The following is a 14,973-nucleotide window of genomic DNA, read 5'->3' on the forward strand; positions in this document are numbered from 1 at the left end:
TAAAGGAGGATCACTTTGTCATTTTGTATTATTGTGCAAAAAAACAAAACATTTGAATGCTTAAGGACTTCAAATCTATTTATAGGGCCAGATTTTTGTGAAAGAAATTAGCATTAATGTGAAACTATTTCAAAAGAGGAAACCATGTTTTTTTGATTCCTGTCAAATATGCCACAGAAAGCAGAAAAAAAAGGTGAGGTGAGTTTCTGTTAAAGCTGACCCACTCTTACAGCTATTGGTCTCTGAATCATTTATAGCTGAGTATGTACAATAAACAGAATCTTACTGAAATTCAAATCAATAGAATGCAACTTGAGTTTCAGGTAAAAGAGGAAGTGCAATCAGAAGGCGTGTCTGTGCTGCTCACACAGCTTGGCATCGCCTGTTCCAACTGGCCGGCTCTGCTGGGTAAGTGCTTGTATCAGCAGTCGGCTAGGATGCCCGTCGATTGCCAGCGAATGCCTCAGGGAGGAGGAACACGCTAAAGCGTGAACATAATTGAGTTTCCGTTAAATGGCTCGGTCGCTGCTTACCTTGTTGCTGCAGCCTTTGTCGAAGAAAATGTCAAAGTAGCCCACAATTGCCTGCAATGAAATATGAGGGGTGTGTTAGAATGTGACAGTACAATAAACCCCTGGATTTGTTTGACTACACTGCAACGGTGACATGCAGAGCTGAGAGAGCGAGTGCGCACGAGGCTGGAGGCAGACCATGTCTCGAGATATTAATGAGCAATATGAGCCACATGATAAGGACTGTGTTCAAGAACAAGACAGTAAAAACAAACTGGGAGAAAAAAAAAAAAACTTTCGATATGCACCCTTATCTTTGTGTTTAAAGTGCTCCTTAAAGGAGAAAGCGCAATTCAGCTTTGTCATGTTATTCTTACGTGTGAGAGTTGGGCATATTGATGCCAATATCAATAGTATCAATAGTATTGATATCAAGGCTGGTATTGCTATTGGATCAATACTAGCATGATAGGATCGATACTTTGATCAATACTGCCACTAAGTTTAGTAGGAAGCCAACTAAACTGCATTAATTTAAAAAAATAATATAAAATAAACCTTAAACATGCACAATGAAAAATGTTTGAACCTTTTTGTGTTGACTTTCTGTTTTGTTTCTAGCCTATAGAACATTTAAAGCACAGACATTGACAGAGACATGATCAGATGGATATTTACATTCCAGGCCTCCAAACTTGGTGGTCATTAAAATATGTTCAGAATTTGAAAACTGAACATGATTCATCTCATGAATCACGACACACTGCTCTCCACTGGTATTGGTATCGGCAGTACTGGCCCTCTATTTACAGGGCCAGTGTGCAGTATTGCACAGCCCTAGTGTGTGGTCTGTAGAGCCACAGTGGCAATGCCAGCTTACATATAGTAGATATCAAAATGAGTTGTATGGGAACTGCATTCTATTTTCTTCAGCCCCACTTCTTCTCAAAAACAACTTGCTTTCTCATTTAGGCTGAGTCAACAACATGTCCCCGCGTGCTCCCTCTCACCTCGCTTGAGACTTGTCACTGGACAAAAGAAACAAATTACCGCATGAGGCAACACTGGGCGAAATTTGCTGACAGTAACAAAAATATATACCTTAGATTGTTATATGAAATTATCAAAGGTGGCTATTTTGGTGGCAGTGTTCCAATAATGTAAAAAAAAAAAAAAAATCTCAAAAGTCAGGAAAAGAAGAAAAGGAAAGGTTAAGGAAAATGAATGACGCTTTACTCCATACATTTGAATTTAAATCAACAATTCCCACAAGGAAAAGGGAAATCGGACATCTGAAAAATCTCTGGTCCAATAATGAGCTTTTAACATGTCTTACAGTTGTGTAAATTCACTAAAAACCAGCAAGGAAGTGTGGTTTTTGCTCCAAAACATGCTCTGTAGTCCTGCAGCGCCATAAACACATTTGACTGAAAAACAAACTGAGGGAAAGTCTTTAGGTGACCATTGTCAAATATGAGGTGTAACCCCCCCCCCAGGTTTGTTTTCCTCTCATATCTGCCCCCACTGGAGGAACAAAGCCACTCTATCAATCTCAGGAGCGCACTTGTAGTGGCAATGATGCAGAACTAATAGCTTTTAATCCTGATGCAGCTGACAACTTGGAGGCCGGCTCTCTGAGACAAAGAAGAGCTGAATCAATGCAAGAGAGGAAAATAGTATACAGAAGAGAGGAAAGGAAGCTGTAAAGGTAGGAAAACAGACAAAAGGTAGGGAGACAAAAACTGCAAGGTAATGGAAGATGGGGAATGGAGGATGGGGAAACCATTTAAATGCCAGAGGGAATGCTGCTTCTTCTTTCAAGACATAAAATACAGTACCATCTGTTCACAGCTTCTGTAAAACTCTCCAAACAATTTCAGATTTTTTTGCAATACTAAAAGTATTTGCAGCACACTCAAAAATACACATACGCAACCCTGATAAATCATGCTGCTGTCAGAAGCTGCGTTCAATAAACTCCAAGCACCGAGGCTTCAATCAACCTTTATCGACTGAGACAGGCAGGGGCAGCACCGCAAGTCGCAGCTAAACCGTGAGAAAAGAACCCAAAGTGGATAAAAGAGCATGTCAACCCAATGCAATTATGGCTTTTAATGAACGCTACAGAAAAGCTCGCTGCTCAGGTAATTAGGAAATTAGCTGTAATTACTCGTCAGGCAGAGCAGATTCACCTCTCTCAGCCAGAGAGGCAGAGATCATCCTCATCACGCCTCGTCGATGACAATGCCTCATAAGCGAGATTGATTGTCACTTCTTGCGTTGTGCAACTTTCACACAGCCAGCGAGACGGGCAATTAAAATTTAGGCCAGAGAAACTTGCAAATACACAAACAGCTTAGCAGCTCAGAGCCCCATTAAAATCGCAACTGAAAAAACAGGATGTAACAGCCTCATAAATAAAACAGAAGAAGATCAAATGAGGTCTGGATGACTCTCACCTGATTTGTACATGTTTTAGCACTTTTTTAATTAAAGAGGAAGAGAAGAACTTATCAAACTTATCCGGGTGTCCGAAATGACTTAGTAAAAGCTTGAAAGTTCAACTTCAGATGGGTATTGAAAACAGTAAAAAGAAGTTTGTTTATTTTCGCATGGAAAAAAAAAAAAAAGGTGAATTCCCTGAAATGGAAATTATTTTAGTATTTAAACAGACAACAGGCATCATGTCACAGATTACAGAGTTGTTATAGCTAGCCAGAGGGCAAATATTTGCCCATGTACTCCCATATTTATTTTGAGCCTTGTCTCTGTCCACCTGATGAATTTAAGCATGGTAATCTCTCTCTTTATTCCTCAGTTTCTCCAAAAACTGGGAAGGATACTAAATTACAGCACGGCATATAGCGTTTTTAAGACAAATACTAATGCCGATATTTTGATAAAAGTATTGGTCTCAGCATTTATGTCAGTTTTATGAGCTTATAATGTGACAATGCTGTCACCGATAACTTGCTCACACACACTTCCTGACTTTGCTCAGATTCCAAACACGTGTGTGGTCATCAGGGACACTAAAGAGTACGCTCATGTGCACAAACTATACACCATCAACACTCATAACATGATTGAATGGCGTTTCTCACACTTCTTTGCTTTTTTACTTTACATTTATCGACAGTTAATGGTACCAGTACTGGCAACGAGCAAATAGCTAATAACGACCGATCTAAGACCGCCGCCAATGCTAAACAGTGATCTCTATGCTAAATGTTACAATTTTCTTCACCAGTAGATGGACTGCTCCATCTACTAAGCAGGTAGCAAATAGTAGGTGTTTGCTGGAAAAAAGCTGTCCTGTTTGGCGTTAAACAAAAAAAATTTTGTGTCATACCTGACATCTTATGAAATCAGATAAAAGCCTATGTTTCCTACCATATAGGGGATGAAGACAAAAAGGGATCAAAAACATAAGACAGAGGAGAGGAAGCACAGAGCCACATACAAACACAACCACACACCAAAAACAGGACAAATCAGAACGAGCGCTTTTCATTTTCATCAGCGTTTAGCCTTGGGCCCCGGCTCTGTCTGTGATAAGTGATGACAGTGGGATTCTTGGCGGCCCACAGAGGAGGCTCTGCAAGACTGCAGCTCTCCGGCCCCCATTCTCCAGGAAGAACAGGGGGAAAATTAATAATTATCATCATGGATAACACCAACAGGGAGCAATTCATCATCGCTCCTCTTTCGCCTGGCTATGTGTCAGCGAGCCGCGTGGCCCGTCCAGATACTATTATACGGTGGTGGGGAGGGGGATGCATGAAAAGAGAGGGTGGGTTAAAAGGACGGAAAGGAAGGGGCGGTGAGGTGGAGGGAGGGAGGGGGCGGGAGAATAGAGGGCTAATGCGCTTTTGATGGGGTTTATCCAGGCGTGGAGGCTTCAAGCACGACCACCTCACGAGCAAGATGTTGTGAATTCCTCCCCCCTTCCCCCTACGTTTCTCCTCTCAGCCTCGCCATTCAACTGCAGCCGTGAGGCTCAGGTGGAGCACGAGTCAGCACACCTGCAGGTGGTGTTCCTCATTCGTGATGCTCTACAGTAACAGTTAGAGAAGGTCGAGAGGCAAGCTGTGCAAAACCGACTGTTTGCTCCACTGCTGAGCTTTGCTCCTGAGTGCTTGATGAATGCACGAGTGGAGGGCATGTTAAAATAGCATAGTCACACGGCATGAAGACAAACTCCAGCTTTGTCACTTTAAAGCCTTTACCTTTGGGCGTTGGTCACTGTTAATTTGTTTGTCCCAAAGTGTGGGACACAGTAACAAGTAATAAGAGAAATTCAGTATGAAATTAAGTATATCTTGGAAGGGCCGCAGCGCTCTTGACTTTGGGAATGGCTGCTCTAAATCACTAATCAGGCCAAAGGCTCTTTTAATTATCTACATCCTGTATTTACTGACTAATTTTATACAGGTCACAATTTTGTTTAATTAACAGGTTTACCAAATTTAGTAGATTGGTATTGCATTGGTCAGCAAATGCCCTTTTTAAATACTGAACCGGAAATAGTGCCATTATATGCTGTCAGTGCTGAATGTTACAACCACTATTCATAAATACATACTAGAATTACCACTGTTAGAATCACTATGGCTACTAATCAGTGTTAAGGACCTGGTGGATATCAGTTTCCTTTGACCTAACTTGAGGGAGCCCAGAACAAGCTTTATACAACTTTGTGATCACATATAATAATAATAATAACAGTAGTAATAGTGAACTGTATCGATGTTAGACAATGCTATTTGAAGGGAAAACACATTCTAAGCACATTTTTTTCCTCAATCAAATATAATCTAGCCAATTAAAGTGCTGCGTGTATTACCCTTCTGTAGACAGACATGCAGACTTTTAAGTTTAAACTCAGAACACTTCCTCTGTAACTTTCAGGACATTTGCATAAATCAGTGTGCTGATGATGATTTGTAAGTGGAAATAACCTGCCAAGGCAGTTTTTTTCTGACAATCAACTGATAGCTTAACTCAAAATGCTGCATAGTGCTGCATTGTTAAGAGTTAGAGTGGATTTCTGAAAATTGTCCTTGAAGTTGAAGAGTACCTGTCCTGTCAGTCCAGAAGGCCACCCCCCCCCCCCCCCTCCCTTATACACCCAATTCAAATTTGATGGAAAGCAGGTAAGAGATGGATTGCTCACTTTTTTTTCTCTGTAGCGCTACAGTAGCTATGTCAGCAGCACCGAGACAGCAGTGTTAAAATTAATTACAGACAGAAACTTATTCTCTCCTGCTATGCCATCAGCATTCATCTTTTCCACCCTTAGGAGAGGGGGTGAGATATTTTGCTACTCACTCTACAGTTTAGGTAAATGGATCATGATGGCAGCAATGCTTTAGAGGGTTAAGCCAAAAAAAAAAAAAAGATACAGATGCCAGACCAGTCAGAGTTTTAATGAAAATTTCAGCACATATAGTTTGTATGCAGCAGGTAGATTTCAACGTTTGCATGTAAACAGGGTGCAAAGTGTGTGGAATTCAAGAGGGAGGAAAGGAAAAAGGGACTGGGAAAAAACAGCAAGAGTGAAAGGATTTGTCTTGTGCGTGAGCGGCGCAGATGCAGGGGTTGTGCTGTTCATTTAATGCAAGGTTAGGCAGGCTGAGCTGATGAATGGACTGTCGACAGGAGAACAAAAGCAGGCGCTCCATCACAGGACAGGAGAAGCAGCTCTCCCTCACCAATCCCTGAGCACTGGTCCAGGAGCAGTTTACCCTTCACACACCCCAATCTTAACTACTACTGAGGAGCTGTGGCCAATACTGACTACAGGTCAGTGTCTTTATGGTAACAACATGCTACTCCCACAGGGCAACAGTCCGTCTGTAAATCCTGAGACAAGCAGGCTGGATACTCAAGGCAGGTATTTACAATTTACACGAGTGACACTTAGAGTACTTGCATTATAAATGCAAAAAAACCAAAACAACCCTACATGAAACAAGCATGACTGAACGATAAATTGTACACGTCAGACGTACACACACATACAGTATCTGTCCTCCTACATACATCACAGCAACTGAGAATAATAAGACATGTGAAACAACAGGAAGAAAGCAGGACAAAGTATTGCCAAAAAATAACAATAAACTGAAAAACCACTTCCGTAATGTATGATCCTATCATCTGTTACCTCTAACATGACTGGACTTACAATCCAGAAATAGAAACGGGATGTTTTCAATTACAGAGCAGAGAAGACAGGAAAAATGAAAGGATGTTTACAAATCCCATTAAATCCACCAGCCTTACCCAGGGAGCACAAGCCAGATAATAACCACCTATTGATTATCCATTAAACCCATACACCAGTGCGGTAACACTGCAGCATAGTACAAAGCTGCTTCAACACAATAGGCCTTGTTATGGACAAATCACTTCTCTCCAAGCCCACAGTAGTGAGGCTCTTCTTTAGCTGGGTGGTTATTATTGGTGTTGCAGAGAGAAATGTGTCTGTGATGCTGTAGGAAGTTCATGGAATTGGGTGGCATGACTGGAGGGGCTGATGGTGGCTGCCAGAGCCAGTCCAAATGGACTCATAAAGCATTCTTCATGCTTTGGTGCCATGCACTTCAATTTTGTACTGAAGTTTTTGGTCAAGCTGACCTACTCACAGGTTCAACTAGGAGTCAGATAATGCCTCACACAGGACTACAGTTGTTCTCATCATTCCACATGTGCTTTGAGTGCTAAAAATAAATAAAATTAACAGGTTGAGCAAACTTTTGGAAGGACATGCACGAATGTGGTTTGAATATTACCAGTTAACAAGGCTGGATTAGCTTTGAAATCCTTTCTTTTAATATGTGCTTACGTGTTTTTAACCCACAAAGTATTTGTGGGTGATGAAATAATTATGTATGACATGGAAAGCAAAGCAGGCCATGTACACTGACTATGTTGTATGGCATGCAATACAAAAATCACAGCCTGGTGTCTCCAATTCAAGCTGAAACTCTATTCAACATCCAACTGAGAGACAATACAGAGACATAATATATCAGCACGTGCTGACAGATATCTCTTCTGTTTGTACCACCTTGTTCCTTTCACGCAGTATTTCTGATAAATGGTTGCGGATGTACAATGTTGTTTCAGGGGCTTTTTGTGTAGCATGTGGACAGACTACAAATGAACAAAAGCCAGTACGTATATATCTGACTTACCGTGCAGTCTGTGGTGTTTGTTATCTTCAAGTGGAAATCTGATGAAAACTCCAGCTCAGACAGACACACTCTGTTACAGTCAATTGTCTGTAGGGAAAAGGCAAAACTGCATTTAAAAAAAGATTAATAATAATAATAATAATGACAGTGTGAACTGTGAAGTAATTCAAAGAATAACAGAAAAAACTTGTTGGTATACTTTGCTTTTGAATTTTACATAGAGTCTGTGACAGAGTTTGTTTGTTCATAACAGCAGAGTTGGTCAAATCAAAGCTCTTCACCAAGTTTGGGCAAGTAGAGATTTCTTATAATAGTGTGGCTGTCACGGATTGCCGGGGCAAGCCGTGTGGAATGTAGAAAAGGACCCAAAAGGCAGCAGCTCTGGTGCAGGTGAGTGTTTCTTTACAGGGGTGTTAGTACAAACAGCAGTGGCGACAAAACATGAAACCGGAAACCTAAACTGGGTAAACTAATAAGACAAACCAGAATGAGGATGCAGGGAGGTCCGGAGAAATACATACGGGGAGACGCAGGGAGACCGAGGGGAAACAACACAGACGAACCAGCAACTACTATGACAGAAGACACAACTTAAATACACTCAGAGAACACAGGGGGATTACATACAGGTGGGAACACAGCTGGGAGTAATTAACATGACGAGACTAGGGAGGCAAACTGAAAACACTCACATAAGACACAGACCTTCACAATAAAACAGGAACTTACACAAGAAAAGACACAAACTAAGAAACGCGGACTAGATACAGGAACACACGGGCAGAACAGAGTAAACACTAACCAGAGGAATAACAGAACCACAATCACAGTGGCTAATCTTACAAAATCTCCCCAGTAGTTCTCTATTGTCACTATGTCTGAGAGAACCAATGCTGACATGTTGGAAATAACATACCTGTACACAGAATTGTTTACTGAGAAAATTAAATGTGCTGTACAGGATGCCTTTGTTAATCTATGTTGTGTTTTAGAAGTCAATGCGAACATGTTAACATCAGTGCTTTGTTCAGGTACTGCCTGGCAAATTGAAAACTGGCATATTTTCCTGCCATCACTGTGTTTTTTTGGTACAAAGCTATGATTTCACTCACTATAAATGGTGATTTTTTTAAATAAATTGCATTTCTGTTAGGAATCTCATGCAAATATATGCTTAGAAAAAAGTTGGAAAGTAATTATATTTTGACTAACTCGAGCTGGCCGAAAAAAACAAAAAATGTCTCCCTACTGGAGACAAATAGCTGACTGCAGCCCAGTTAAAGGGCGCTTTAAAGGGTACTATCCCCTACAATTGTCACAAAAGAGGAAATGATTCCTAAATCATATCCTGCACCTGTCTATTATCCTATCAAGGGTGGGAAAAATGACTTTCCTCTACAGCATTCTGACAATCATCCGACATTATTTATATAGCAACTCTAATTAGATACACTCTCCCACTGAGCACCCAGATCAGTTAAATGAATCATGTTACTTTATAACAGTTATGGTGACTAATTAGGGCTGTGACAATTTACTTACTACAGCTTTCAGTAGTAACTGGAAGCTGAGAGCCAAAAGCAGAAAATTGAGTACATGCCAAGAACACTTCTCTTTGTTCATTTTAGCGATTGCGAGGACTCAAACATAGAGGATATTGTTTTTACATTCATCAATCAGATACTAGAATTAGATCAGACTAAAAAGTAAAATATAGATTTAAATATAGAGTGATTTTGGATAGAATCTTACTGGTAGTGGAGGAATACAGTTGTGTTGGAGTCAAATTGTTAAATGTTGCCATTATTGTACTTAAATTTGTAAGTCTTGGTTCAAACTGTAGGATCAAAGACATTCCTTTGTTTCTGACCACCTCCCCAGCCAGTCTGCTGGTGGGGGAGGCTATAGTGTTTTATTATGGGACATCCTATGTGAGGGTTCTGTTTTGTTGTTTAGTAATGCTTGTGTTCTCAGAATAAAAGGCTGCAAGGAAGGCTGTTTATTTGAAGTTGGCTAGGAGACAGGTGAGGAGCGGTTAGCTCCAAGAGCCTGGTTCCAACCAGCCTCCCTTGCTAGCAAGTAAAAACCAGCTAAAGCTGTTCATCTTGCTTCCTTGCTTCGTTAAAGGGAATAAGTTTCTAAACCAGCCGGGCCTGTGGAAGCGCAGACCCAACAAGTTGTACTGCTATAGTGGGGAAAATAATTATTTGGTCTTCTGCTGAATTTGTAAGTTTGCTCTCTCAAAAAGAAATGAGAGAGGCAGAATATCTTGGCTGCCACTTGGCAACTTGAAGTTTCAGTTCCTTCTCCAGATTTTCTACAGGACTGAGGTCTGGAGACTGGCTAGGCCACTCCATGGCCTGGATGTGCTTCTTCTTTAACAACTCCTTTGTTGCCTTGGCAGTATGTTTTGGGTCATTATCACACCGGAAGACCAATCAGCACTGTTTAGGCTGTGGAAAGGAGGTTCTCTTCCAAGACATGGTCCCATCTATTGGCAGTGAAGTAATCCTGTATCCTTAGCAGAAAAACAGCCCCATGACATAATGTTTCCACCTCCATGCTTGACTTTGGGGATAGTGTTCTTTGGGTCGTACATTTCTCTCCCTCTAAACTTAGCGGGTCAAGTTCATGCCAAAGAGCTTGATTTTGGTTTCCTGTGATCACAGCACTGTCTCACAAGCCTTCTATGACTCATCTAGATATTCACTGACAAACTTGAGACAGGCCTGTACATGTGCCTTCTTGAGCAGAAGGACCTTGCAGACGCTGCAAGATTACAATCCATTACAGTGTAGTGTTTCTGATGGTGTAGTTGGTGCCTGTGGTCTCAACTGCCTTCAGATCATTAACAAACTTCTCCCGTGTAGTTCTGAGCTGATCCATCACCTTTCTCATGATCATCCTCACGCCATGAGGCAGGGAGACTGAAATTGTTTATATTTCTTCTATTTCCAAAAGGCTGCACCAATATTTGTCTAATCAAGCTTCTTGCTGATAGTCTTGTAGCCCATTCCAGCCTAGTGTAGCTCTACAACCTTGTCCCTGGCCCTTTGACAGCTCTGTGTTCTTGGCAATGGTGGTGGAGATGTTGGCATGGAAGAAACTGTGGACAGTGCTTTAAGCATACGAGTTGAGATCTGTAGTATCTGTAGTTAAGTGATTAATTGTAACCTTTGGGTACACAGCCAATCTGTGGAAGCCAGAATTCTGGCTGGGTAGTAACTTTTATGTAATGTGTTTTTTGATTTGTTTGTTTGTTTATGTTGTTTGCATTTTTTCTCTCTCTCTATTAAAATTAAACTATCATAAAAATTAGAGAGACTGTTAATTTCTTTGTAAATGAGCAAACTTACAAATTTAGCAGGGAATCGAATAATGATTTCCCCTATTGTATGTAGCAAACATTGTGCTTTTCTTAAGAAACAATTTGGAATACCAAGGAGCAAAATGACTTCTTAAGCTATTTATGATTGGAAACAACTGCATAACATAAGGCAGGTTTAAAGGGAGCAAATTAAACATTGCTCAGATTGAACATTGCTATCTCTTCTCACTGTGAGTAAAAAAAAACTTATCTGCTTAGCTGGAATATATAATTCCATGAAAGGGCTCTCAATTTTCCGGAGTAGCAGCCAGCTTTAATGGAATGTTATTGGATCGTATCAAAGGGAGGCAATAGATGGGAGTCCTTGTAATTTGGGCAGAGGGGCTGTCTATTTGTCACTGGAGGGGAGAAACTATCGATTAGAGGTTTCAAATTCCATTACATCAAGTTCTACCCTCATTCATCACATTCTGAGATGGGTGGAGGACACGGTACTTAGCAAACAGGCCAACTGGCAAAAAAAAATCCCACATATAAAAGGTATTAGAGAAAAGAGGAAAGAGCAATCCTTCTGAGATATATCCACAAAAGGTGTTCTTAGATATGAGACTCCTTGTGTCTTTATCTGCATATTCTCTGTATACCACTCTCCCACCAGCACAGCTAAAACTACTCTGTCCTCAGTGTGCTGAGAGTAATGAAGTTTCCTTAAGAAGAACTTAAACAAGGATTAGACAGATCAATCACCCAGCTCTACAGCATCACCACACACACACACATGCACATACACACACAAGCTATAAGGCCCTATCTCTCTATACAGCTAACTGCAGCTCTCGTTCTCTGTCGATTTTTTAACTGCCTGAGCCCTGAAGACTCTATTTCTCCCATTTGTGTGTACAGGTGTATTGCTGCAGAACATTTTTACTTGTTCGTGTCATCAAACGAAGACAAAATTGAATATCTGATCTCTAATCACTGCAACACAAATAAGGCAGAACAATAAAAAAAGTCAAAGTTGTAAGCTTGATCAAAAATATCTGTGCAAAGTCAGATAAAGAGAAAAAATAGAGTTTAACTTAAAGAGACAAAAAGTTTCTAGTAGTTATTTTGGTTGACAAGTCACGTTTAATTATCTACTGTGTGTCCAGCCAAAAACAACCCCAAATAAATACAGAGACAAGCCAACCATTCAGGTTGTATTGTCATTTTATTTGGTAAAGGACATTACTTTTACTTTTAAATATCAGCCTTGCCACTGGATTTGCAAAGGAGCTACACAGAAGGTTGAATGTTTACCTGTATGACTGTAGGTTCAGAGATGAGTGTGTCTGCTTTCAACACTTCCACCACAGCCTCTGGCACCACAGCCTTCTTCATGCATGTCATGTTAAAGCCATATACATCATCCCAGAATGCAATGCGGTCTTGATGCTTCTGTACATCACCCACAGCTGCCAGGCTGATGTTACAAAGGTCTGGGTACACTGTGAGGAAGCGAAACAAACAAATGAACAAAATTAGTAAAACAGCATCACCACTGTTTGATCAGTAAGCCTCAACACTCACATCCAGCAGAGAAACTGCCAAATTTGGGCTAAAGTCAAATAGCCAAAAACCAAAACAAAAGACACTTAACTTATATCTCTTTTCCATAACATGAATATTCCTTCAAATCCTTTCTTGACCTTGTAAAGATTGACAACAGTTGCTCATCCTTCAGCACATGCATACTTTCTCTTCCTGCCCACTTTGAGCTTTTTCATCGATCTATTAATATTTACTTTAAATCTTGCCTATATTTCAGCTTTCAGTCTCTTTGACTGATGTAATATTGCTTAAGGATGATGATAAAGGCACGCAATAGAGCAACACTAAAAATGAGGAGACAACTACGTCAAATAGAGATTAAATAAAATATTCTTTCTCGCTTTTAGTTTTTTAATGTAGCTATTGATCTTTGTTTACTCATCATACATACTGCTTTACAGAAGGCACAATCTCATAAATACTGAACTATGAATATTGTAATAGTGCATTCACAATATACAACATACCACGATGTAATACTTTAAAATACAAAACACAACATCAATGTGTGAGGATCTTCCTGTGATGGGTGGTGCATCGCTTTGGTAAGGGATGGTGCTGTGTACCCTATGAGATGCAGCTGAATTGACCACTTGCACTTATAGTTGTGGGTGGAGTCAGCGGAATTGATAACATTTGGTATAAGAGAGCAAACAAATAGAAATTCCCCAAATTCTTATCATGGTTGCCACTTAGATCTTTTTGAGTATTCCCACAACTAGTTCGTGAGTCGTTGCTGGAATGATGGCATTCACAAAGAGCAACACAGTGCTGGACTGAAAACCTCTTTGCAAATACTTTATTTGCAAGCAGATTGCTGTGGTTGCTCAGAGTTTTTGTGGAAGATGAAGACTTGTCTGCAAGCACTCCTAAATGACTCTTTCACCAGTAGTGAAAGTATGAAAAGTACGATAACAACCAGAAATGGAGACCGTCTACCTTCAAAGTAAAATCTCTAAAAAGTTGTTGGCTACAGTAATACATGCAACTTTTACTTTGAAGGCGGATGTTCTCCATTTCTGGTCTCAATTGCACTACTTCCAAGTTTTACTCCTGCTCGGCTACAGGGAGTGCAGAATTATTAGGCAAGTTGTATTTTTGAGGAATAATTTTATTATTGAACAACAACCATGTTCTCAATGAACCCAAAAAAGAACCCATTTGGCCATAGGTGAGTAGGCCTAATTCCTACTGAATATGATGCACGACTTCCCACGACTCTCCATCCTGGCAAAGAAATATCTTTGCATCCCAGCCACAAGTGCCTCATCAGAAAGGGTCTTCAGCACTGGTGGAAATGTTGTCAACTGCCTGCGTGCATCCCTGAAGCCTGATCATGTCAATAGGCTGGTGTTTTTGGCTAAAAACCTTTGAGAGGTTGCAGGAACCATGTTTTGTTGAGCCATTTTGAGATTGTATGGGACTTGGGCCTACTAGTTTTTATTTATTTCTTATAAAAGTTACTACTTTCAGTGTTTCACTTTATTTTTGTTCAGGCAGCAACTTTAGTTGACATACTTCAATGTCAGTTTGATGCAATTGTGCATTGTGTGGCTACACAGCTTGCCTTGATGTTTGGTTATTTGTATGCATAAATACAGGGAGTGCAGAATTATTAGGCAAGTTGTATTTTTGAGGAATAATTTTATTATTGAACAACAACCATGTTCTCAATGAACCCAAAAACTCATTAATATCAAAGCTGAATGTTTTTGGAAGTAGTTTTTAGTTTGTTTTTAGTTTTAGCTATTTTAGGGGGATATCTGTGTGTGCAGGTGACTATTACTGTGCATAATTATTAGGCAACTTAACAAAAAACAAATATATACCCATTTCAATCATTTATTTTCACCAGTGAAACCAATATAATCTGCACCGACTCCATTGTTCCAGCTCAGACTGTTCATTCTTACCCAAATAACAAGCCGTGGGTGACTAAGGACATCAAAGCCCTCCTCAACAACAAGAAGAGGGCTTTCAGAGGGGGCAACAAAGAGGAGGTGAGGAAGATCCAGGTGTTACTAAAGGACAAGATCAGAGAGGCTAAGGAAAATTACAGGAGGAAGCTGGAGTGGAAACTCCAGCAGAACAGCATGAGAGAGGTGTGGAGGGGCATGAAGACCATCACTGGATTCAGGCCAACCAACAGCAGGGGAACTGAGGGAGGTGAGAATAGAGCCAATGAGTTGAATCTGTTTTTCAATAGATTCGACACCACAGTGTCTGCTCCCACCCCCACAACCTCACCTGCAGTCAGCCTGGAATCCAGAGCCACACCACTGTGCCAGCCTCTCTCTTCACATGTTGCCTCCTGTGAGATTCCTGACACCCCTCCCCCACC

General features: G+C 40.6%; 1 protein-coding gene across 1 annotated transcript in view; it reads right to left on the reverse strand.

Annotated features, from left to right (window-relative positions):
* Positions 1–14,973, reverse strand: part of prmt3 (protein arginine methyltransferase 3) — a 62,633-nt gene that overhangs the window by 10,466 nt on the left and 37,194 nt on the right. The window contains exons 12-14 of the mRNA XM_085407787.1: positions 12,342–12,529; positions 7,715–7,801; positions 534–584 (exon numbers count right to left, since the gene is read on the reverse strand). Coding sequence (XP_085263913.1) covers positions 534–584; positions 7,715–7,801; positions 12,342–12,529 — 326 coding nt within the window. The remainder of the gene's footprint in view (positions 1–533; positions 585–7,714; positions 7,802–12,341; positions 12,530–14,973) is intronic.

The sequence above is a fragment of the Rhamphochromis longiceps genome, linkage group LG1, assembly GCF_057381845.1.
Source record: "Rhamphochromis longiceps isolate RC_006_pf linkage group LG1, R_longiceps_female_GT1.1, whole genome shotgun sequence".
In the NCBI taxonomy this organism is placed as follows: domain Eukaryota; kingdom Metazoa; phylum Chordata; class Actinopteri; order Cichliformes; family Cichlidae; genus Rhamphochromis; species Rhamphochromis longiceps.